This window comes from Lytechinus variegatus, chromosome 2 (assembly GCF_018143015.1).
Source record: "Lytechinus variegatus isolate NC3 chromosome 2, Lvar_3.0, whole genome shotgun sequence".
NCBI classification, from domain to species: domain Eukaryota; kingdom Metazoa; phylum Echinodermata; class Echinoidea; order Temnopleuroida; family Toxopneustidae; genus Lytechinus; species Lytechinus variegatus.
This window is the reverse complement of record NC_054741.1, coordinates 67,510,891-67,537,397: the sequence shown is the minus strand read 5'-3', so window position 1 is coordinate 67,537,397 and position 26,507 is coordinate 67,510,891. Positions and strand designations below refer to the sequence as shown.

Genomic DNA, 26,507 nt, shown 5'->3' with positions numbered 1-26,507 from the left:
AAGGTTCATCTGATTGGTTAAATGAGTTGAGATTATCTCTTTACATGATCAATGTGGAATAGCTCCATGAGACTTTGTCTATATAAGTACAGGCATCTTGAGATGAAGAACCGTTATTTGGCGTAAGATTATGGACCTTCTCATAAAAGCCTTAAGCAATGAAATCTGTTTTGTTTTGCTTTCAAATGGATTGCAAATATGAAAGAACAAATTATGATTGGCACCTGGGCAGTGTTTTGAGCAAAATACACATGCTACAGAGATTTTAATTGGTCGTTGTCACTAGATGATTGACCACCTTTGTGATACAGGCTCCTGCTTGTTATATACAGAAATCAGTACATCAAGTTCAACGACTAGCTTTGTGTACAATTCAAGGAAAGAACTGCAAATTGGCTAAGATTGCGATGTACCTGTACAATCTTTGTAATTTGTCTCAAAGTAACAATCGCCAGCCTGTTGTAGTGAGATCGGTGGAAAAACATGTGAAATTACTCTACTTGATAACTTCATAATTCACCCTTTTAAACATGTGCTCGTAGGCAAGAATTTACTTGTTCTTTTCATGCAACAAGTTACTGGCCCGACAGTGATTTTTACTGGTCTGGGACTGTCGGACTGGTGCTACTGTCGTGCACGGTGTATAATTCATACTCCATGATCAGAAATTAGAGTAACAAATCATACAAAAAAAAGTATTGATGCATTCGTAGCAAAAAAGAGGAACAAATACTCTTAAAGGAGAATGGTTGGCATGTCTGCTAATGTATATTTGGAAAGTCTAAGAAAGTGACATTTTGTGATGGTGGACTTGCAAACGATGACAAAAATATGACAGAGTGCATACATCAAATAAACATCAATCATGCCTTTTGTATTATCAGATATGTAATGAGATAATTGCAATTCAAAACAGTTACTGAATTCAACCAAGATCACATAAATGACTAGTCAGCCAAATATTCTATACTTTACATCACTTTGATTCAGATTGAATAACAATTACTACAAACATTATCAACATTCATTTTTTATTGCATGATTAGTTTGTATTTCAGATGATGGTTGTAAAGGACACTCCATGTAGATAGTACCAGTCGGAGACTACATAGTCCTAGTCTTAAACCACATCTACCTAGCAAAAGACTAGGTAGTCCACACCCAAGACTGCATAGTCCTAGCCCAAGACTAGGTAGTCCTATCTAGATAGTACCAGCCTAAGACAACGTAGTTCTAGCCTCAGACTGGATAGTGCATACTTTAAACATAGCCCGATTCTAAAAACTAGGTAGTCCTAGCCTTCTTCAGTTCTATCCTTGCAATAGCTTGACGATGAACCTCGTCTGGACCATCAGCAATCCTCAAGGAACGACCTCCAGCGTAGAAATGTGAGAAGGGGAAGTCTGAGCAAACACTAGCTCCACCATGTGCTTGCATCGCCCGATCTACTACCCTCAGAGCCATGTTGGGTGCCACCACTTTGATCATGGCAATTTCAGCTGCAGCACGCTATCAACATAAAAAAACATATATTTTCATTAATGGTGGGGTCCACTACTACCAGTGTACAATTATAAATGTATAGAGACAATGAATTTAAAGCATCGTTAGCTGATCAACTAAAGGAGTAATTCATTCAAACTGACACTTACATAACCTAAAGCATGTAAGGAGATAATGACCCATATTCTTGAAAGCTGCCTCGTTCCACCTGTGGCCCAACTCTAGTCTATAACTTTAAACTCTTGACTGTGAACTAAACTTCAGACCAAGGCTGCATGCAGAGCCACTGCCAAAAGCATTAAAGCCTAACTAGCAAAATGACAGGCCTAAAGCTAGATAGGCCATGGTGAGTATATTCATGGCTACAAGATGGGCAACTGTCTTTTTCAGTTGAAGCCCCAAACCTAGAAGCCTTTAATGTGTACCATTATTGGCGTACGACAATGAACCCGATTTTGACCATACGATATGTACAACTCTGGTATCAGAAACTCTTCTTTTTTATTTAAGTGATTTATTGTAATGGTAATTGATAAAATGATAATTGAATATTGATATAACTATAGAGATTGTTACCTTATTTCCCACAGTATCCATCATATGAGCTGCTTTGAGAGTGAGAAGTCTAGCTTGTTCAATCTCTATCCTTGAGTCAGCTATATCTTGTTGGATTACACCCTGCTCAGCCAGAGTTTTACCAAACGCTACTCGATTCAATACCTAGAAAAATGAAAAGGTCGGGCGCATAAGAAAGATATATAAAACAGAGCAAAATAATGTCAACTCTTTCATTTCACAATGATTAATTAGTTTTTCTAGGAACCATTATCAACATACATGCCCTTGCATTACTTATTTTAATGTAAATATATGCTTTTAAAAATACAAATATTAAATATAATTTCAAAATTAATGTCTTAATTTTTTGGAAATGGTATTTAAGAATAAAATTATTCACTTTTGAAAATTAATTTGATTAGGTTTAGAAAATATATACAGATTTCATATATGCCCGGTGGTACCATGTCATTTTCACTGTCTTTCTTCTTTCTCTTAATTCTCCACTGAGAAAATGAAAGGTAATGATTGAGAAATGTCAGGTAAGCATGCTGATTTTAGGCCTTCTGGATATCATATGTATGCAATATTTAAACACCATTAAAGAACTGATTCTACTACTGAAATAATGATACTAATAATAAGTAGTGCTAATAATTTTGATCTATTGTGCATATCATATTATCATCCAACTTCTCTGTGCACATTTTTTTTTTTTTTATATCCACACTATGGATTTTCTCAAACATGTGTTACTTATTATTTTTTTATATACATGTATCCTTCAACCTTTATGTCACCTATGTTTTTAATGTATATATATTTGTTTTTATTATAATATGCAAAGTACAGCCTCCACATAAGCATTTGATATTAAGGAGACTTTATCTCACAAGGCCATTGCTGGCTTTATTTTAAGTCTTCCTACATTTCTTCTTTGACCATACAGGCCAAATTATATCATTGTATCTATCCTAAGTTATTTTTGTATGATTTATTCGCTCTATTATTAATCTGTATACTTGATGTGTATATTTGATGCAAATATGTACTCATTGTTTTTAGAGATGAAATAAATACGAACTGAACATCAAAAGAGAATTGGACAGGGAACAGAAACATGTGACTCAGTGGTAGGGTGTATACTTTATTAATTGGAGATTATGGGTTCAAACCCTGGCTGAGACACGCCAAAGACTCTTTAAAGAGGAGACCTGTTTTTCAGATAGGTACTCAACATAGATTGAAAAGTGTGATGATAACTCAAAAGTTATGCAAGGCCAGCTGGTAGAGCGGTGTTATAACTGGAGTGGCTACACAGGTTAAAGTCATATGTTATTATTCATCATTCACTGTTCTGCTTTTCCAATCAATGAGATCCAAGACCACTTACCCTTTGAGTCATGAGTTCTAGTGATCTTTCCGCCATTCCAATTAATCTCATACAATGATGTATACGACCTGGTCCAAGACGACCCTTTCGACAGAAAACAAAATCAAAGAAACATGCATAAAGAACTAGGCATGGTGGCTCAGCGGTAGAGTATTGCCTCATGAACAGGAGGTCATGGGTTGGATCCCTGGCCAAACATCACAAAGATGTTTAAAATGCGACCTTCTGCCATCTAGCTAGATGCTTGGCATATAAGAATGGAGAGGGGTAATACATGTCATGTAGGGCTTCTGGAGGACCGGCTGATAACTGGAATTGCTAACATGAGTAAATATGAGATACGATTGCTATCATTACCTGAGAAAATCATTATTTTGAATTTACAATCTAATAGTATATATTTCTCATTATTGTTGCACCTACTATCTTTTTTTAAAAAGTAGACATTTTTTTTGCCAATGCACATTTTGATAAAGAATATATCACTGTTGCATATAATATCCCTTTATAAGTATTTTTTACATGGGGGATGTGTCCAAGTAGCAATACAGTAGATACAGCTTTATAAAATTTTAAATTTTTCTCATTCATCATTTCAAACCTAATTCTTGATGTCTGGGCAACCAGTTCCAAAAATACATAGTTGGGATATAAGACACCTAATCAGTGTTCTGCTCACCTGTGCTATTTCAAATCCTCTCCCTGCTCCCAAGATCATGTTGCCTGCAGGAATGCGAACATTGTCAAAGACTACTTCAGCATGACCTTCAGGCCTATCGTAGAACCCAAACACTGACAAGGGCCGTACTTTCGTCACTCCAGGTGCATCCATAGGAACCAGTACCATGGACTGCTGTTTGTGACGGCTGGCTGACGTGTCAGACTTCCCCATGAAGATGCAGACCTTACAGCGAGGATTCATGGCTCCAGACGTCCACCATTTGCGTCCGTTGAGGACCAGTTCATCCCCGTCAACATCGATTTGAGCTGATATGTTGGTGGCATCCGAAGAGGCAACCTGGATCAAAGATTCAAGAGATGTATTAAATCGACATCCTGTTATGTCTGTAAATGCAAGCCAAACATGCACCATCATGTGGACAACTACAAAGGGACCTAAAGAAAGCGAAAGAAGCACTGCTTGACAGCCCATCTGACAACTGTCCCACAGAAAATCTACCCTGGGAGAGTCCACCTCACCTTCCCGAGCAATAATTTGTCCATCATCTCTACAAGAGTACCTCCACTTCATACACTACCACCTCCACTAGGAACTAATAGGATACTCCAGCTGAACCTGTCATCTCAACCTTTAGAGTCTACTTCTTCCCTTCGTCGTCAACCATCTCCCCTCCCTACCATCCATCAGACCCCCCCCTTCAATCTAATATCCCTTACAACTTTATCTTATACCTGGAACTCACATTCCCCAATCCAAACCTAGAGCTCCACCCACGAAGCCCAGCCCCCTGCACCTCAATCAATTCAACAGCCGCCTATTAACCCTTGCTACCGAATGACAGTCAACAACCCAACACCCACCACAGATCCAGTAACACTCAATGATAGCATGCACCAGCTGTTCACTTCACAGAGAGTACCATTTCCTTAAGAAACTGGGCACACAAACTGGGGTGAACTCAATCACCATTCATCGACCTGTCAACGTGGAATCCAACTTCGGTGTAATTATTGTTACCAGCTGGGTCATAAAGAAAAATCTTGTCCACATTACTTCCACTAGGATCACGGCCAAGAAGAGCATATAGGTCAATATCACCATGTGCGTTCCATCTCTCATTCACTTGAACGATCATACAAAATTTGCAATCCGCATATCACAACAGCATTGGGTTGTTGTCTGTCGATCGGTAGCAAGTGTGAATAGGTGGTTGTGGAACTGATTGAGATGAAATTATTTGGAGCATTTGACTGAAGGGGAATCTGGTGTATGTTAGTAAAGGAATATGTTTGACAATGAAGGGAAGAAGTAGGCTGTAAAGGATGAGATGACAGGTTCAGCTGGGGTGTCCTATCAGTTCCTAGTGGGGGTGAAGAGGAGGTACTCTTGTGGAGATGGTGGATGGGTCATCTTTATTTTCGTAGTCTTAATGATAAAATGATGAAGTCTATCTTTTACTAAATAATGTTGTATTCAGTACATTACGTATTTTTGAAACTTGGTTTGATCGTTTCATAGATGATTCCATTATTGTTCTTGATGATTAATGACAACTTGTCAGTGCTAACAACTTTCATAAAATGGTCTCCAGATTGACAGACAAATTCATGCTACGTGCTATACTAAATTTTAGCATTACATTTGATATCAAAACTATTACCTACAAGGTGCAATAATATTCATTCTTCTCATGCCAATAGGATGAATTCCCTGCCCCAAAACCAGTGAATTGAGGTTATCACTTAGATAAATTCACATACTTCTGGTTAGCTAAACAAGGCTATGAGGGAAGTTGTATCATATTGGATACAATTGGACAGAATCTTGAAATCTTGCAAAAGAAGTAAATATCCACATATGTAGACATAGTAGAGAAGAAACTCACATGTGGTTCTGTCATCCCAAAGCATGATCTAATCTCACCAGCTAATAGAGGTTTCAACCATCGTTCCTTCTGTTCCTCTGTACCGTATCTAGCAAGGACCTCCATGTTACCAGTATCAGGTGCACTGCAGTTAAAGATCTACAAACAAACACACCTTTGTGTTACTCTTGGTGTCCATTGCAAAGACATATGTGAACTCCACAATTCAAAACCCACAATGGCCAGAATTCGCCACAGTGCGCAAAATTTACGCCTGTTGTAATGGTTGAAAACGCAATTTTATTGATGAGTCCACTGTTCTAAAATAATGAGTAAACTGTTTAAAACAATAGTATCATGAATAAAATAGCTTGGTTAACCATGGCAACAGGCTTGTTTGGCACAGTGGCAAAAGCGTGCATCAGACTTGGACATTTTTAATATACGCAGTAAATAAGCATGAATTTATACAGGAAATCTGCATAAACCATGATTTCAACTGACGCTTTTCAAAACCGCCTTTGTGAATTAGAGCCAATACGTCTGTCGAATTTCCAAAAATGACAATTATATGAAAAGATGTACTTTTGAATCCCTATAGGTGGGGGCTTCTTGATGTGATTTGTCTCTGTTTACGAGATGTAAGCTCTCAAATTATAATAGCTAATGCGATGAAATGGGGGTTGGACATACAAAAAGCTCAGACTATTTTATATAATTGCCCAAAATAAAGTTTTATAAAATTTAGGCATAGTTATCAAAGGCAGTTTCTAATATTCAATATGATATACCACATGTAAAACTTGATATTAATTTGTGGAGCCTGATCAAATGTGAATTAACTTTGGGGAAAGGTTCACCTAGTAAAGAAGAAACAGAGTTTGTAGATAGGAACACTCCACTTGCAAGATCGGTGGAAACTGAAAATGGAAACTCTCAAAAGTCTGAAAATTTGATTGAAATATAATTGTATCTCTTTGATGGTGGAGGATTATGACATATTTTAACAGCAAGTAGATGAAAATGTACTCTTCAAGACAAGTTGTTTCTCTTTATTTCAATTTATAAAGGCTTTTATTACAAAGTGAGCTTATTAGGAAACATTCCTCACAAGTCTCAACATGATTCAATTGTAAGTATACAGTGTGTATTTATCATTGATAGCTATCTTACCTCTGGTGCATACAGACTCCTTCCCATGATCTCACATAGATGAGCATACTCTAGACTTGTTAAACCAGCTCCAAATTTCACATCTGGGTCAGACTCAATCGGAAGAAACAGGTTCCATAAGCCTTCTGATTTAGCTTTGCTCTATAAAGGAGTAAAGGCACGACAAGGAATTGATGTCGCCTTTAAGAATGTCTAAACATTTTCATGCCTCTAATTTAGATATTACTTGAACGCAGTAGTACATTGAACAGTTTCACGAGGAATGAATGTCTCATAAACGATTTCTAAACATTCTGCAAGCCTGTAATCTTGATATTTTGTTTGCCAGAAAAAGAATAATAGGACCATTCACAGAAATTTTCATATTTCAGAGGAATTCTAAACTCTGGGGTGTACCAACTCTCACTTTCCCCAAAGTCTAAACTTTTTTTCATGCCTAAAATTTTTATATCAAGTGAACGCAGTAGTATATTGAACAGTTTCACGAGGAATGAGTGTCTTACAAAGCATGTCTAAACATTCTGCTTGCCTGTAATCTTGATATTTTGTTTGCCAGAAAAAGAATAAGAGGACCATCCATTTGTGGAGCGTTGTGGCCCAGTGGATTAGTCTTCGGACTTTGAAACAGAGGGTCGTGGGTTCGAATCCCAGCCATGGCATAATTTCCTTCAGCAAGAAACTGATCCACAATGTGCTGCACTCAACCCAGGTGAGGTAAATGGGTACCGGTAGGAAGTAATTCCTTAAGAAGCTGTGTGCGCTATGAACGCTTAGCTTAGCCGGGTAATATAGGAGCGCCTTGAGCACTTAACAAGGTGGATATGTGCGCAATATAAATATCCTATATTATTATTATTATGGTAATTTTCATCATATTTCAGAGGAATTCTAAACAACTCTGGGGTATATCAATTCTTACTTTTCCCACAGACCCCCCCCCCCCCCCCCCCCCCGCTTCCTAATCATAATCTTTGAATTTGATATTCTTTTTCATGCTTCCTAATTCATAATCTTTGAATTTGATATTCTTTTTCATGATTTGCAATTATTATTTTTAATAGCTTTCATGTAATAATAATAATAATTCTATAGGTATGGTAGCCACTTCAGTTCCCAAAACTGTTCTCCCAGTGGCCCCTGCTATTATTACCCCGTCTTTTTTATGTATTTACCTTCAGCTGTTCCATAAGAGGATGTGACTCCCAGTGATTAGCATGTAGATAGTATTCTTCCATTTCTTTCTCTGCAGGATAGATATGTTCATCCATGAAGTTCAGCAGCTTACTATGAAGTTCCTGCACTCTCTCTGACAACGCCGAAGGTGTGTAGGCAAATCCACCTGAGAAATTTTACATTCATAATACTCAGAATTTATTATTATTGTTAATATTTCTTATACTGTCCTTGTCCCATAAGCACTTAAATTCAAACTGTCTATAATTATGAAATGTTTTCCATTAACATCACCTGCTCAAAAACACTGCTTTTCTCATCTCCCTTTGTAGCTTTTATATACAGGTTTGACTGTATACATCATTGAATTCATACCTGATTGTCCCGTTGACTGTGAGTAATGTCTACGAGGTACGGCTAGATGAGCTGCAGCCATGGTAGAAAAGCTTCTTGAGGACATGCTTCCGCTTCCTTTCATACCCTGAGGTTGACTAGCCAGTGACCAACCCAAATCAGCTATATGAACAGCTAGTTCTCCCATGGATTTAGATTTGCTGGATGTAGACTGACCTACAGAGAAAGAAAGCTTTTTGTCAGAAGTAGGTTTTCATCAGCAGCGAATAAATTCCAAAGGAAAGCTTTTGTCAGAAGTCGGTTTTCATCAGCAGTGAATGAATTCCAAAGGATATCATTGTCACAATTGGAAAACCCAATGTTCTTATCTAAACACATGCTCATGCTTTGAAGCATTGTTTATATCATTTAGTTAATTTTTGGTTCAGTAGTATGAGTCTTATTATTGTTTGAAATTTCATGCAAATATTACAACCATCACAGACGTTTTGAGATTGAGGCATGAAGACCATTATGTATTGTTGGCGCAGTTTTGGAGCCTAATGTAGTAGTAGTAGCGCGGCATTGACTTGCTCCATCTAATAACCAATACGAGACGAGTTGAATATGCTACCACACTCATTTTTCTATAGCCCAAGACCAGATACATGTATATGCTGGCAATGACCTAAGCGCAAAAGGCAAATGGGGGGGGGGGGATTCCGCCACCATGAATATTTCCTGCCGACTTATTGTTGGTTTGGGATGGATGGTCACAAATAGTACCAATATATCAATTTAAAGCTTACTGTTTGCTTTTCAAACTCTACAGAAAAACGTATTTTGGCCTGACTTATAAGATTTGAGCTGTTCTGTCACCTAATGCTCTAGATGCTGACCTTGTAAGGAGCGTTTGTAGACTCCCTGAAGAATAGCTGCGATCCGGAAGTAACTGAAAGCCATGTAAAACTGAAGATTGTCTATTGGTTTGAGACCCCTCTTGTCATAATACAAAGCTGAAAGGTCATCTAAAGAAGGTATACCTAATGCATCAAGATCTAATCCTTTGAAACCTTGAAAAAAATAAAGAATAAACAGTTGAGAAAAGGGAGTTATGTAGCAAAAGAATTGAGAAACATATCACATTAGATGATAATAGAAGTTATTGACAGGTATAGCAATGTAATGTGGTACAGGGAGAAAAAATATCAAATCACGATAACCAAAATGAAGACCAAGAATACGACAATGAGGAGGATGACGGTGATGTTGACAGTAAACATGGTGTAGAGGCTATCAATGATGATGTCAATTACAATGATGATGATGACGATTGTAATTGTGGTGGTGATGGTGATGGTGAAGGTGATGATAGTGATGGTGGTTATGATGGTGGTGATGATTGTGATAACAATTATAATAATGATGATGGTGATAAGTGATTTCTTTAGTTTGATGATGGTAACAATGATGAAGGAAATCATGCACAGAGTGGAACTACGAACTGGCTTTTAGGCCAGTGGTGACTAATCAGGCATATTATAAAGAAAGCTGGGGGGGGGGGGATTTACAGGCGAGTGATATGGACTCTAACCACAGGTATGCAGTTCTAGAGAAGGTCTGCAAAGAAAGACTACTTACCTTTCAACAAAAAGGAATCTGGCATGAAGTATGGTATACAGCTATAGGCAAGGTCTGAGAAAGGATCACCAAGAGTTGAGAGTTCCCAATCCAAGATGGCTAAGACTTCTGGCTTGTCTGGATGAAATATCAAATTATCTAACCTGATGATAAAAACATAAAAATATACAAATAGATATTATTATGTATGTGTATTGTAACCAAAAGGATTAATTCATGCCGAGGATAAAATTTCACCAATCCAGACTCTTGTGTCTGTTAGTTGATTCCCAATAAGTCTGGGTTGTAGTAATAGTAAAAGCTTAATTTTTATACTGAATCCAACAAAATGACAAAGCAAAGTGTTGTGGTGTAGCGGTTCCGACTCTCTCTTTGTAATCAGAGGGCCTGGTGTTTGAATCCCACCAATGGACCAGCATCTTTTGGCAGAGCGTCAATATACACTCGGCCACTACCCATCCAGGTGATAAATAAGTATACATTAGGATGTGATTGTCAATGTCATTGGCTTTGCAATGAGAGCATACTAACTGCCAATTCCGGAATACTCCCTAGGGAGTGTAGATTGTGTATACACTGTATGAAGACAAGACTGAATCAAATTATTTAGGTAATAATGTAGCTAAAGTACTTGAAGACTTCATTTTAATGTGATAAGCACTATATAAAAAGGAGATTAGTATGGTACACTTTTTAAAATAAAAATCATGTGCCAAATGATTAAAGCAGATTTAACAATTTACATAATACTGACCCTTACCTGAAATCCCCATGAACAACCGTCGTCTCATCTGTCTTTGGAGCATTTTCCGGGAGCCATTCCATTAGTTTATTCATAGATTCGATCTCGTGAGTTTTACTTGCAATGTACTGCTTAGACCATGTCTTCACCTGTCTGGCAACATATTGACCTGGTACCAAAGAAAATCTACAACATAAATATCCATTGTCAACATGGTATATTAAGGCACTTCAACAAAGAGAGTGAAGTGTTTTTGTTCTGATATGTTGATGTAAGTCTTGAATCATCTAAGGGTTTACTTCATTGGAACCATGTAAAGAGATATCAATCAATTTGCAACAGAGATTTATACATTGATCCCCCCACCATTTGTATAGAATTAATTATCATTTGTGACATTTATATATTGACTGGCCTGAGGGGAACATCAAATACATTGCTTGCAATTTTCGCCTGAGTCTTTAGATGAGGGCAATATATTTCATGTGCCCCGAAAGAAAAGCCAGTCAATATTTTAAATATGATCCAAATCAGACATCTAGAGCAAATATCGTGAAAATTTATATTTTCAATGGTCTAGGAATGGGAATCTATTTTGTCCTATTGAGCAGACTTGGCCTCTGAACTTAAGCATTGTGACATAAATGAAATGTTGCGTCCCTGGCCTGGGGATGCAGTGTCCAGCTAGTGTTGTCTTATCTTGATTAATATTATGACATATATTGTTGCTGCATGGTTCAATAGGATGCGTATAAGGACGTGTAGAATACCCAGATGTTACCTCTGCCTTATTGCCCACTACATTTCCACACATTTTCTCATCGACCTCCCTGAGCGGGCAATAAATTGGGTCCGTGGATAAACAATTGGAAATTTATTGACCGCCCATTTGATCCCAGTCATAAGCAGGCAATAATGTATTAGACTTGCCCTGCTCAGATGTCTGATACTGTTAATAATAAATTATATTGAGCCTCCAATATTCAACCTATCCCTAAATTTGTAAGCAATGTTTGGAACTGATTAATGAGCCCTCCCCTAAATAAAGAGAGCATGGTACAATACAGTATAATATCTTTGACACTCACCATGCTTGCCATAGTTCTGTAGTCCCACCTCTGTCACGTCAACATCATGTATCTTACATAGTACATCTACCATGGCTTTATAGATGTCTTGTCTTTCAGTTGCCTCCATGTCTGGTAGGGTAGGGTCTTCAAACACTCTCCCGGCTACGTATTCCATCACATAGAAGGGAGTACCAATGACGCTGTCAAGAACCACAAAGATGCCATAAGCAACACATTAAACTTAGAATAGAGTAGCAATGTGAGTTTCAAATTTGCACAATTATATTTGGGGTGATCTTCAGAAAATTATAATATATATAATGGACATTGCTGTATTTCTACTTCATTGATTTTGTTCACCTTAACAGTTACTGAAAATTATATAAAAGGCATCAGAGTAATAAATACTTTGCATGTACATCACATTGGTTATGATGGATTACTTTCCAAATACTGCAGTATTATCCAACATTAACAACTGAGTAGCATTGCTTATTGGTGAAGAAATGATGGCCTGAATTCAGAGATGGTTTTAAAAATGTGGCCTTTAATACGTTATAACAATTCTGTGTCACATGTATCAGCAGGAATCCTGTTCAATGTCTTTCATAATGGCTTTTCCACATTACACATTGGTGTATGCTTTGCTAAAATGGAAGGGTTAGAAGTTAAAAGCTGCAATGTGGGAGTCCTGCTAATGGACTTGACTGACTTTTGTTAAGATGTCTTAGAGTGTTCTAGTTTCACAGTACAACATTTATTCCTTCGTGGACATATGTTGGGCCTGAAAACGATCACCCAAACTCGACATTCCGACAAGTGTGTTCTTGTCAACTTCAAGGAAATCGTCTTCACGTCCAGTCTTGGTGGTCCCCATCTAGTGCTATCATACAAAGCAAAAAGAACTGACATCGGCCATGAAATAAGAACAAAGAAGCATTTTGAAATTGTGGAGGGACAGACAACGATTGACAGACGTAGACACCATGGTTGTAATAAAAACATTTTTTTCTAAACAAAAAAAAGTAGTTTATTGTTTTCAAATGTTAAAAACCAAAGATCTGCACCTCCATGTATTCACCAAGGACAAGCAAAGGAAATAAAGATTGATTTCTTCATTAGCAAGACAAATGCAATAATGAAACAGAAACAGACTTGATAACAAGTAGCAACCATGATATTTGCTACAATTCTCCTTTCAGTCTGACAGAGCATGCTAAATTCAAGAAATTGGTAGACATGCTTCACCCTGGTTACACACCTCCATCTCGATAGGACATTGCAGATAAGCATTTGCTAAAGGTCTATGAAAAATACCGCAGCCAATGTCAGGAGCATCTTGGGATGAAAACAGTGAGTATGGGACTGGATGGCTGGTCTAATAACGAACCAATCATCTGTGTTACAGCAACCACCAGCAAATTCGAAGGGGAGGTTCATCTTTTGGAGAAAATAGATACATCTGGCCATCCACACACAGCAGAGTTTCTAACAGAACTGGCTACAGAGTCTATCCGGAAGCTGACTTCAACTGCACAGTTGGTTCAGTTGTCACAGATAATGGAGCTAATGTTGCCAAAATGAGGAGAGAGCTGGCAGAACAACAGAAAGATAAGAAATTGGTGACCTACGGATGTGCAGAAAATCAGTTGAATCTTCTGGCCCATGATCTGGAGTAAATAATCATGCCGTTCACATTCTCAAGTACTTCAGAAACAATCATCTAGCAGGTGCAGCATTGAAGCAGGAGAGTGGTCACAGTCTTGTTCTTCCACAGGAAACACACTGGAACACCATGACTGATAGCCTCAAGTCCTATCTCCAAGCATGGTCTGCCTTGATGAAAATAGTGGAAGAGTTGTGAGACAAGATTGACCATGGTATCAGAAGGAAAGTTATCGATCTTTCTCTGAAGAGGTCTGCAGAAGACCTGGTGGCTCAGCTTTCACCTATTGCTACTGCTCTTGACCAGGTGCAAGCAGATGCATGCAACATCGGGAGAGTATTAAACATCTGGAAAGAAATGAACGTAAAGCTGAGTGCGGACAAAGAAGCCCATACAAAGAGCGAAAACAGGTACCAGAAGGCAACGACACCAGCGCACTATCTTGCAAACATAATCGATTCTCGATTGAAGGGAGAAATCTTGTCCGAGAATGAAAGAAAGAAAGCACTAAAGTTGCAGGAAGCCACTATGGCTCTGACTTCTTGCCTACAGTGATGAAGTATCTGGGTAGAGCACCACTATTTGATGACTTCAAATTCCAGGAGCAAGTGGTAGAAAATATGAGCCCTGTTGTGTGGTGGAGATCAAGCGTTGGAGCCAAGTTGAAGTGTATAGTTTTTTTGGGGGGGATGCACTGTAGAGAGGAGAGGAAAGTGAGGAAGAGAAATTCCATTTAGGCAAAATCTTAACACATAAGTCTTTGCGGTGTTTTAAAACACATTTTTTAAATGAATAAAACATCATATTTGCTCCAAATTGGGTGTTTTAAAACATGTTTTAAAACACTGGTAGACACCGTGCCAAGGCATAAGCTCATCTAAACACTTCAACCTGGATTAGTAAAAATTGATAAGATAATAGACTAAGGCTCCACTTTCCGTATAGACATGGTAATACAGAGTGGTGCTTAAAATTTAATGACCCCACCAGAAAATGCACTCCTTCATGCTGAGTGTTGAATGTAGAAAACAACACTAAAATGTTCGGTGAGCTCGGAGAAATAAACTTTATTGAATGTAGTATTTATCACCTGAATTCACAATTACATACCTAAAACATGGCAGAACTTGAACACCTGAAATATGTTCATTTTCTGGTGAGGTTCACTAACTTCTTAGCACCATTTTACTAAATGTGTATGTTCTTACCTATCATCTTGACAGAGTCCTAGTAGTGGAGGTACAGGAACTCCTGCTCCTCCTAATGCTTTCATCACCTCATACTCCCTCTCCACCATATGAGCCATTGGTAGCAGCTTCCCTGGAGGTTTCTTCCGGAGCACAAGATCTCTCTCACCAAACTTCACAAAGTAAGTTGGATTTGATTGTCCATGTTTGAATTCTCGTATCGAGATGCTATCTTGTGATGACCCTACTCCTAGTGATGTAAGATAGTTTTTTAGATTATCTTCATTGAGTTCCATTCCTTTGCGGACTGATTTGGTACCAGGTCGGTACCCCTGGACGGGTAGCTGTAGATGTTGTTCGAGATCCTCTAGGGCTTGCTTAGTGTTATGCACCTGGGAAAACATAAAAAAGTTATATCATTCATTTCATTTTTATTTATTTCATTTTATACAGGTGTTTTCTAATGGATGCTCTGTATGAAGATGTCCAGTAAACTGCAAACATAATTGTGTTTGACCAGCTTTGTTGGCACCTCACACGGCAACGACTTCATACATTTTAAAACTTGAAAACCATAACTGAACTAGAAAACCAATGTCACCAAGACACTAATAGAATTTTTATATATCCACTTGTTTCAGTGGAACATACAAAAGAACTTAACCTGCTGATGACTTAATTTTGTTATTCTACAAACTTTGAACAGGGACCACCTCCTTCCAGTAGAAAATGAGTTAATGAGACAAACATACTTACCTCAATTGCAGGGATTCCCAAATCTTTAGCTCCTTTGATATTGTCTTTGAGATCATCTAAGAAAATGACTTCTTCTGGTGTTAATCTTAGGTTCTCCAGGCACATTGTGTAGATCTCAGGATCAGGCTTGGCATAGCCTACACAACAAGACTCTATTATCTGGAGATGAAATGAGATGGACTTAGCATAACTTACACAAATAACCTACAGACTACAATTTCTAGGGGGCAACACATGATTCACTGCATTTCACAGAAGAAATGAAATTAACAGTGCTAAATATAACCAGTAATTAACACTTAAAACCCCTCTATAATAAGATATATCTGTGTGCCTTTGTTTTAAATCCTGAAGGTGATCATCTGCAGACATAATTTGTAAAACTGTTCTGAAAAATCATTCCATCTGTCAAAACTTTTTGCAATCGTGGAAGAGGTTTACAGTACACCATGTGTAAAGGCCTGGAAGGACTGAGATAAGACAAGTGGATAGAAATAGAGGTGAATTGGAAAGGCGAGAAAAAGAAAACTGTTTGATTGAGACAATGTGAAAAAGTGATAATGCAATTACGTACTTGCGTAAACGAAAGTTCTGCAGTGGGATTTTACCCTCAATCACAAAGTTCAAATGTTTATGGTTAAATGCACACTTGGTCTAAGCCACTTGGTCAATTTTCCAGATGGGCCATGTTAATCTCTTTTCAGTCCATGGTTCACTTCATCTGAACACTAGTTTAATTGCAACAAGGTCTAATTATCAATTGGTCTTGTATATAGTTGGCCTTACTATAAGTTTGTCTTTGAGAGCCAAAGTAAATACTAGCCAAATAATGTTGGACTGATTGGGGTTATTCAAGCATGATATAAAATGAATTGGTCATTAGACCAAGAAAAAATTCGACAAATGATAAGTTTAAAACTAGTTAAAGACAAAGTGAAATGTTAAACACATCGAGTTTGATTATTTTAATGTAGACCAAGCGGTTATACATGTATATGTAGACTAGGGCCCGGGAACAGTGATCAAAATGTGCAATCGAGTGTAGAAAATCACCTATATGATATAAGCTTTGTCCCACCAGCCAGGAAAAAATACAAGCGGGCTAGGGGCAATTTAGCCCCCAAAATGTCCAAAACACCCCTGAGAACTAAAGAAGGATCCCTGGAAAATCCCCATTCATTGCAATGTGTTCCAGATTTAGCCAGCAAGATATGAAAAGTTGCCCCTGAATATTTACAATTGATTTCCTGCCTGCTACGAACCCCTGGCGAGAGTACTTATTGAAGTCCATGGACTCATCCTACGATCCATAACATATCTCAACATACTGAATTGGATATTGGTCTTGATGGCATAGCATTTCATGATACTAACCACATCAAACAAGCTGCGATTTATAGGTAGAGGGGCAAGCTGCTGGCCCTCATAACGCCAGAAGTTGGACAAGATGGCTGTCTTGAGGCCTTCACTTCGTACACACTGCACTGCATCAACCATCTCAGGAAATGGCTCTGAGATGTGAGATTCAAAGAATTGAAGAAAATCACCAAAGTCACAGTCTATGCCCAGCTGAAAGAAAAAATAATAACAATTTTTAATAATATATAATCATGTATAAATTTAGTACATTGAACAAAGACTTTCCAACCCAAGTAACTGGAAAATAGGGATATCTTTGCTCAAAGAAGGGGGGGGGGAGAAGTGTTTACCATAGGATTGTGCAGTAAATTTTTCAAGAAACATAAGTAGAATCATACCAATACAAGAGCTCAGAATGGTCAAAATTAGTAATTTTTCCTCCTCATTCAGAATGGTTGAGGGGTCTGTAAACCTAACTTTGTACAAAATCTAAGCTTAGCACACTGAAGATCCCCTACAAAATAAGCCCACATGGGAATGAAGATTATCAATACTTATTTTGCAATAATTTTCCATCAATTACACATTTCCTACCAGAATTATTCGATAAATATTTTTTTTCAAAGCACCTGTGAGATCATCTTATTGGATTCTGTGTGAACTGATTTTGAAACTTTTACATTTGGTGTTTATTTGAAAATTGGACATTCCATTTGACCACTTGCCTGGAATGATAGATATTTACAAAAAAAAACTCAACTAGAATATCATCTTAACATCTTATTGGCCTGGTTCTGAAAGTTAGGAACCAGGCCAATAATACATTGATTTCAATGGGGCTAATTATGTATTCATGAGGTCATATCTCAGGTCCCCCATGGACTGATTCCCACCAAATTTTGGTAGTGGTGGTAATTCATCATGCTCTACCAAAATATGGTATCAAAAATGCTGAAATGCAAAATTGGAAAATTGATGACATCACACTTCGGTACTCCTAAAATTAGGATGCAAGATTGCTTGCTTCATGATATAAGTCTGCAGACATGAACCCTTCACCCTTTCAAGTGAACTTACGATTTCTTTGCCTTCTTTTGTAAATGCTGGTCCAAACCTTTCTGCTGAAATGTGGCCTCTTTCTAGCTGTCTGAAAGAACCTTTTTGTCCTGCTGCTACAATCAGGTCCTTCACAGTCCCTATGGGTACACCCTTCATTCTTTCATAATCTTGAATCAAGAATAATAAAAGATAATCAAATATAATTTCCCATTTCTGGTAGTAAATTTTAAATTCATTAATATAGGTTGTAAAGTCTGATGATTGCTATTAACTGGAACAATCAAATTAATAAGAAACTGACGCAATTCTGCTCAAATGGCAAATGCAACCAGGCCCTGAAAATGGCTGAAGTGATACATTATTTCATGAAATGAAATGCCCTTATCATGCAATTTGGGGAATCATAATATTGCATGATAACGGCGTTTCATTTCAAAATAAACCAAAATACTGATTGAAGGTCATCCAGATTTCTTGAATTTGAGGTGGCACAGAGTTGGCTCACTTGGCTGTCATAGCAAAAAATACTCTACCAACATGTATATGTATATCTAAATACTACTTGACTGGACACCATAAATAAAAAGAAGCTTGATTTAATTGTTTGATAAAAATTAGTACAAGATATGCATTTCGAAAGCTGGATAAGATGCAAATAATGAAAAATTATTGTCTGGTATTTTTTTTCAGATCAGAAAACAAAACACAGTTAATATAACAGAAAGAGGTATCAGGTAATACTTGATATAGTGAACATATGAAGCAGTTTGATTTCAGAATAATAACACAATTTGACTTCAGAATAATGCACATTTTTGACAGACCCTATCTCAATTTATAACAGATATACATGTAGGAGTCGATAAGTCTAACCTTTACAGAGCACTATCATGGTTACCTGCAAATATTGGGTATGGCTTAGGTACTAACACCCCACCCAGGTCAAATATAACGGCTCTTGTTTTGTGTCTGACTGTTGAGAGGTTCAGCTGCCTGTGTCTACTACTACCAAGCATGGTTTTCCATTGGACAGCATGATGCCATCTATGCAAGGCTCCACTCTTTAATACGCCCTGCATGATTCTGTAGAAAACATATTTCAAACAAGGTTGATCAATCATATAATAAACACAACTTTCCTAGTTCAAGTTGTATAGTATTCTTATATTTCTATATCTCTTTCACATCCCTCACAATCTGCTTGGCCTACATTTGTGTATAGCGTGTCAAGGCACCTGTAGTTGCAGTTTAAACATAAAAATACCACCCAATAAATTTCTCTAAATATATTTGGAACATTCTCACTCACCCCAATCTGCAATCAGGACTGTAATAGAAATTCTGTAGTCAGATTGACTTTAAAAGAGCCTCATCGAGACATGCTAGTGCAAATAAGCCAGGTCACTTCTGGCTCTAAACAATCAAGTTTGCTTCAAGAGCAGTCCAAAGTTCAGGTACATATGGATGTAACCATCTGTCAATTAGCAAAATGTGACCTTTCAACTAAATACAATGCAATCCCATGCAAACAATGTGAATCAGTACTATTTCTGCTAAAAAAAGTGTGCAATGCACTACATGTATATACCTTGCCTTCTTTTCAATGAACTATCCTACCCCCCCCCCAAAAAAAAAAGAGATTTTGAATTGTACATACATGACACTGCAGTCAGAGTGAAAATAATCTCCAGACAGTGGAGCCATTTCCAAAGATCCATTATAGCTTTATACATATATAGGACAGTACGATTCATGTTTATATGCTCTCTTTAATGTGATATGTGTTTTATACTATCAAATCTGAAGTGTGATGAATTGTGTTTCTCAGGTTGAATTGCCAAACTAGTTCCATGTGCTGTGTTTTTATAGGAAATCCAACCTAAATTGGATGTGGTTAAGACAGGAAAAAAAAGAGAAACATACATAGTTTGAACAAAATCAAACAAAGAAGAGAATCACTTGACCCAATATGTGGTAGGTACGTGCCACTTGAATGTCAAAATTAGGGGGCCCCAGAATGGCTCGTTATGAACTTAAAACTTTGCAAAAAGAGGATCCCTGGAACGAATATTGTAAATACCATGCCCTGGAACTAATAAAACTTGAAATATTATGGGTCCCTGGAACTAGACTTTGAGTAAATGTTAATGAGATGGAACGTTTTTCTTGGACATTTTTTATGTCTTCCAGCAGTTGAGCTTTCATGGCTTCCATTTAAAAAACTGATTTTAAATTAAATCAATAAAAACCCAACACTTTCAGATATTAGCAAACAGTAAAGGGTCCTAGAAACGAGTGCAACAATTTAAAAGGACAACTGACACCAACTCACAAGCACCTCCCCAAAACATACAAATCCACTGATACATGCACACATACATCTACCAAAATTTAAAAACTAATACACCATCACATCAAATTCACTGTATCAGTTCAACATTAACAGTCCGATTAAACAAGCAAGACAATATAATTTGGTCAACATTTTTAATAAGTAAAACTTCAAAATGTCAACACAAAAATCAGGTGGGTGTTTCATAAAGCTGTTCGTAAGTTAAGAGCGACTTTAAGAACAACTGGTGATCCCGTCTTGCGGTAAGTGGTATATTGAATCGGCGATGGTTTAGCGCATAAGAAAGGATCCCTAGTCGTTCTTAAAGTCACTCTTAACTTACGAACAGCTTTATGAAACAGTCCCCTGGTCCCCAAAACAGAATATATGACAATGACAGCTGAAATAATAACAAGAAAACATACCCCCATGTATACAAAAAATAGCATCCTTCCGGGTATGGCTAATACATAATTCAATGCAGTGAAAGAAAAAAAAAACTCCATAAGAACAGGGTTTCTGTGGCAGCTGACCATAACTGGAGGGAAAATGGTACTGTGCATGCCCTGAAACAGAAAAACAAGTGTAAAAATGAGGGTCCTCTCCACGGCACATTTAAAAAAAAGGGAGAAAAAACAAATGCATATATAATGCATATAGCATTTCTATTCATTTGAAAGCAGGATAAAAGAGCACTGTTGATTAAATGCCTTGCTCACAGGCATACATGAAGGTTTGGCAGCTGGGATCGAAACTCAGACTTTCCATTGTATAGCCAGGCGCATTTATAAACCACTCATCATACTTTCACATAACACTGTCCAAAATATACAGAGTACCCCCACTCCCCAGATTCACAGGCCTTGACATAGCTTTTATTGGCAATGATAGGCCTATCCTTCTTTCTATTCATCAAGGTTACAGCTACTAAAAATGTGCGTTTGTTTTTTCCACAATGTAAGATCATTTCTGACATTTATAACATGCCCCTTTGCAAGCTTTACACTATTCCAGACTTGCCAACATTTGAAATAAAGAAAACTAAACCAATTATTGTGAGGGAGTGGAGCGACCAAGGGTAGGAGCTTTTGCATTTTTGTACTTACAATTGTACAATCTCTTGCATGCCTCGAGAGAATATTCAGTCTCAAGAATTACTATATCTGGGCGAGTTATGATTTCCTCAACCAGACACACTACATGTATGTGAGTATTGATAGCCAAATGTCCCAATATCCCTAAATCTGAACATTCAGTTTTTTAGGGAAATACAAACTTTGAAAACTGGACAATTAAAATTAAAAACTGATTGGCAACACTGCTATTCTGAGCGAGCCAGTTTGCTTGCGCTACTAGTATTTTCTTTAATCGACACACACATGCAAGATCAGCATACAGTAGCAAACTTCAATAATTCTGGCCAAACCTACGTATGTATCTAGCTTTGCAGCTGTCTTGGCAAGGCATGCAAGACACACAGAGCTACAAGGTTTGGTTTTAAAGGGGAAGTTCACCCTGAAGAAAACTTTGTTGCAAAAATAGCAGAAAAAATAGTAAAAAATATTAGTGAAGGTTTGAGGAAAATCCGTTAAAGAGTAAGAAAGTTATTAGAGTTCAAAGTTTTGCATTTGTGACGTCATAAACGAGCAGCTGCCCCATGTGTTATGTAATATAAAATGCATGAATTTCAAATTTTGCATGGTTCCTGATGACTTAATTTTGTTTTCTATTCATGATCGGGTGTGAAATGACTTGTCTACTGATATACAAAAGGTACAGCAAAAACCATTATCAATTTTCTGAGAAAATGACATTTCATTGATTTTTTACCATTTGCTATGTAGGAATGCTGCTCGCATATGACGTCACAAATCAAATAATTGAAATTCAAATAACTTTTTAATTATTTGATGATTTTTTTCTCAAACCTTCGGCAATATTTTTTATTATTTTTTCTGCTATTTTTACAATAATTTTTTTTGTCAGGGTGTTTCCCCTTTAAGAAATCTCCCAAAGAACTGTCAAAACTCACATTTCACACCAATGAAATGCTCTTACATAATAGTTGGTATTCCTTTCTTTATTTCTTACTTTCCTTTCATCCTATCTTCCTTTTTCTTTCTTTCTTTCATTCCTTCTTTCTTTCTTACTTTCCTTTCTTTCTTCCATCATTTCTTTCATTACTTCTTTCTTACCTTCTTCCATCCATCCTTTCCTTTTTTTAAATACTTTTTTACATCAGCTGATAAATATCATGAATCTTACGATTCATGATATTTATCGGCCAATTCAAGTATTTTCTGATTCATATTTTATCGGCCGATGCAATTCTTTTTTTCTAAGTTGCCACTGCTCATGATATCGCGTCATGTAGCTAGGCTACGATAACAAAGACGGCAAGATGGCGGAAATAACAGACTGTAAGTAAACACTCCTGCACTTAATTATTGTTCTTGATTTATTTTAATAAATACACGCACTATTACATGCGGGGTAGAAACATACTTTTAAATTTTAGCTCATTTACATAAGTTTGGAGTATCTTGGAGCAACATTGTTGTCTCCAAACTACTTCATGCACTAACCCAGGGAGCTCCTGCGGGCTGGACAGCTGGCAGCCATCTGTTTCAATGAGTTTTTCAACATTTTTTTTTTAAAGTTCTCCTCGTACACATCGAAGTAAGTGAATAATTTCTTTTTCTCCTTTTATTTCGAGTACTATTGTGACCCCATTCTAACCTATTTTGGAGAGTACCCATGTCTGCCTAGTATAGAGAAAGCAAAGACCTACATTAGTATAGACAGGAATAACCGTCGTTTCTGGGGATTTATTTAACAATTTGAAATTTCACTATCATGGTGAGTGGAGCCAACGCAGTTCAGCGGAACAATCAAAATACAGAGACTGAAGCTTTTGGTTAGTGCCAGTAAATAAATTTTATTCTGTAGGAGCCTCCTGGCTATGCTACACAGCCTACCGCAGTGCGCAAGCTAGCTAACTCGGCATAACCCTGGCCTACATTGTAGGCATGGTAGGCAGGGCAAATAATAGAACAAAAGCTTTGGTCTCTGTATAGTGTTATGTTGGTTGTTCCGCTGAACTCAGTTGGTGTTGGCTCCACTCACCAAATACAGAGACCGAAGTTCTAGCTTGATCTGGAGACTCAATTAAGTTCGGATAACAGGGAAGTGAAGTTGCATTACAGCCGAAGAAAGTCAGCGTTTTTTCCGGTTTTGGTGCATTTCAGGCCAAAACGGAATAACAATCTAACTTTTAAGTTTATTTTGGTAGTTCTTTTCATATATTTTCATGAAATAAAGACAATAATCGACGAGCCCCGTCAGGGGGGGGGGGGGTTTTGCATTGTTAACCCCATATGTAGGTATGTTGCAAAAGTGCCCTCTAGGTGCATTCTGAATGAGGCATTGAGTGTGCTGGCTAGAATTGCAGGGCGACTGTGGGGGCATTGCTCACAATGTAGTATTGTTTTTGTATGTGCAAGGAAAGGTTATTCCCCATGGCATCATTGTTTTTACATAGTTGAATGTTTATGGCAGCTGTATAGACTTGAAAAAAATTCTCACTTGGTCTTGGTGATCTTGGGACTCTGTGTGCTACTGGAACTTTGGCCTTGCTTTCAACCTCTTGCTATTCACATTTACAGGTATCATCCCACTCTAAAATGTATTCATTCCGATAGAGCAACATCTAAACTAAATTGTGGTGAAATTTGAATGAAATCTACTGACGCTAAAGATGTTTTTTATGTCCCTGTTTCGGCGGCGTCTGTTATTTTTGGGAGTGCAGAGATGCCAAGTTCAAAGACCAGCTATGCCACTCACACAACATGCAAGGTTAGTAATACTAACCTCGCACAACGCATGTGGTTTCATAGTGGACTTTGACGTTTTCATTCATCACACGAATGTGAGGGAATGAAAAACGCCAAACGTTTCAGTATTTCTCTACTATCGTATTATTATTTTACTAATCTAAGTTTCTTTTAAAATGAATTGGAAATTGTTCATAAAAGTGTTTTTATCGCTTACCTCCAAGTCTCAACCAGGGTACTCCGTTCGATCCGTCCTTAATACTGCGGTGGAAAGTACGCAAACAACAAGCGAAAAAGCAATTTTTCGTATCGAACATTCTCAATTCAAGTCATCAGCGCATAATAGGAAATTGTACCAAAAATCAACAGGTTGCATCTCATGTATATACTTATTGGTAAAGTACGCCATCTTTTGACAAGATGATGATGAAAGTGGATTGAACGAGCAAGAAAATAATGCTGATCGCCTAGAATGCAGCTAGCTTGCAAGACCGTAAACAAAGGTACGGTAGGCACTTAAGAACCAAGTTTGAAAGGACACTCGTAAAATTACGTCACTGTCGCGATGAATATTCATTAGATCGTGGTCATGCGTGTTCGATACAAACTCTCTGCATGCATGCACTCAGTGTGTATTGAACACGTACGACCACGATCTAATGAAAATTCATCGGCGAGAGTGATAATTTTACGAGTATCCTTTCAAACTTGGTTCTTAAGTGCCTACCGGCTTTGAAATAATATCGCGCGCCCTCTTTAGGCAAAAGTTGATATCAACGCTGATCAAGAGGCATCTACGTGAAGATCACGAAAAATGCTCTTATTTTATTAAAAAAAACAGCAAAGAGAATTCAACAAACGATCCATATGGTTCGGTAAGTGTCATAGAATAAATATAATGCTTAGCTACGATGTAAAGTCATAGTTATTTTAGTAAAAAGGGTGTGAAAGATTCGCGTGCACCAGGTGCATATGAATCCTTCACACACGAGACGATTTGAAACCATGAGTGCAGCTATGCGTGAGATTTTCTGTGAATCTGAGTGAGATCATAGACATTGTGTACAATACATATGGGGATAGGCTGTGATAGTTGCGTGAGACAGAGATTTGAGGGGGTGAACAAGAGTCCAAAATGCTTGAGTCTCACGCATAATGCGTGAGACTTGGTCTTGGTAGCTCTGGGAGTGTTTTGGGGCACTTCCATATGCAAATGCATGCGCATTGTTGTTTTGTATGAGTGCACCTTGGTCCCAGTTAAGATCACAACTTTTGGCTTAAAAAACAAAGGAATACATAAGAATTGAATAGGCGATTTATATGACCTTAAAACTGAAATAACTTTCTTATTTCTGGGGCTATTGAGATAAATGAGGTGTTAAATTAAAGGTCTTAATGAGCTAGCTCTAAATGATGCCATGAAGAAAACACCTTATTTCTGAGATTTATTTTTGTTTTGCAACATACCTACATGTACCATATGGTGGCTGCACGAAAGCGAGCCGTCTGTGTACAAGGAGAAATTTAAAAAAATGCAAATGTTAAAAAACTCCTCGAAAAAGACGGCTGCCAGCTGTCTAGGCAAATAAGATCTGCGCCGGATCTGCGTAGGCTAACCCACAGAGCTCCGGCCTTCCGCGAAGAGGGTACGCCGATGCACCGCCGAGGGTAACCCAGGGAGCTCCAATGGTTTCGCCGCGGGGAGGTCCACGCACCGAGCCTCGGGCAGTTTGAGTCTTCTTAAACCAAACTTGCTCAATCAAGTTCCTGAAAGTGAAACAAATAAATGAATGATATATAAATGGCTACGCCCTCTTACCTACTAGTTAATCATTCGTTACAACTGGCTCAAACCTTGGGCTTTTCCTTTTTGCGATCCTGATCTGTAACAACTCGACGATCGCGATGCATATCGAAAATTGCACCTAGCTAGCTCGGCGCGCGCTAGCGCTAGCTGGTGGCAGATCCCCCTCCTCTGCACCGGCACCCCCCTACGCACCACCACCACCCTTCATCTTTTTTTTTAACTCTTATATTAAGATTTAGACTTTATCTTTACCCGAGATTTTGGATTTTAATGGCGTTAATATTGGTTCTAGTTGAAACCATATACATCTCTATGGTTGAAACCAATTAGGCCACTGCATTTCAATTGGTTCCAGTTCCATTGGGCTATGAAATCA

General features: G+C 37.8%; 1 protein-coding gene across 4 annotated transcripts; it reads right to left on the bottom strand.

Annotated features, from left to right (window-relative positions):
* Window positions 1–797: 797 nt before the first annotated feature.
* Window positions 798–26,252, bottom strand: LOC121408745 (acyl-CoA dehydrogenase family member 10-like). 4 transcript variants are annotated; one of them, XM_041600362.1, is made up of 18 exons: window positions 26,144–26,252; window positions 19,058–19,242; window positions 18,178–18,326; window positions 17,116–17,310; window positions 15,742–15,900; window positions 15,007–15,377; window positions 12,151–12,332; window positions 11,081–11,231; window positions 10,321–10,463; window positions 9,579–9,752; window positions 8,722–8,916; window positions 8,346–8,512; window positions 7,174–7,314; window positions 6,022–6,159; window positions 4,134–4,472; window positions 3,455–3,538; window positions 2,080–2,223; window positions 798–1,509 (listed from the first exon to the last, which is right to left on the bottom strand). In XM_041600362.1, the coding sequence occupies exons 2-18, from the start codon at window positions 19,236–19,238 to the stop codon at window positions 1,285–1,287; spliced, it is 3,138 nt and encodes a 1,045-aa protein (XP_041456296.1). In that variant the 5' UTR covers window positions 19,239–19,242; window positions 26,144–26,252; the 3' UTR covers window positions 798–1,284. The 4 variants fall into 4 exon arrangements, with proteins under 4 accessions (XP_041456296.1, XP_041456297.1, XP_041456298.1 ...); XM_041600363.1 differs by having other exon boundaries at window positions 26,148–26,252; XM_041600364.1 differs by lacking the exon at window positions 26,144–26,252 and adding an exon at window positions 20,917–20,936.
* Between the last annotated feature and the right edge of the window lie 255 nt (window positions 26,253–26,507).

Bases quoted from the DNA above. Each gene is read 5' to 3' on its own strand.
- LOC121408745 (XM_041600362.1), bottom strand. From the start codon at position 19,238: ATGCAGGGCGTATTAAAGAGTGGAGCCTTGCATAGATGGCATCATGCT. The intron at 15,378-15,741 runs GTAAGTATGTTT...ATGTTTTCCCAG, and splicing joins TGGGAATCCCTGCAATTGAG to GTGCATAACACTAAGCAAGC. The intron at 11,232-12,150 runs GTGAGTGTCAAA...CTTTGGTACCAG, and splicing joins ACAGAACTATGGCAAGCATG to GTCAATATGTTGCCAGACAG.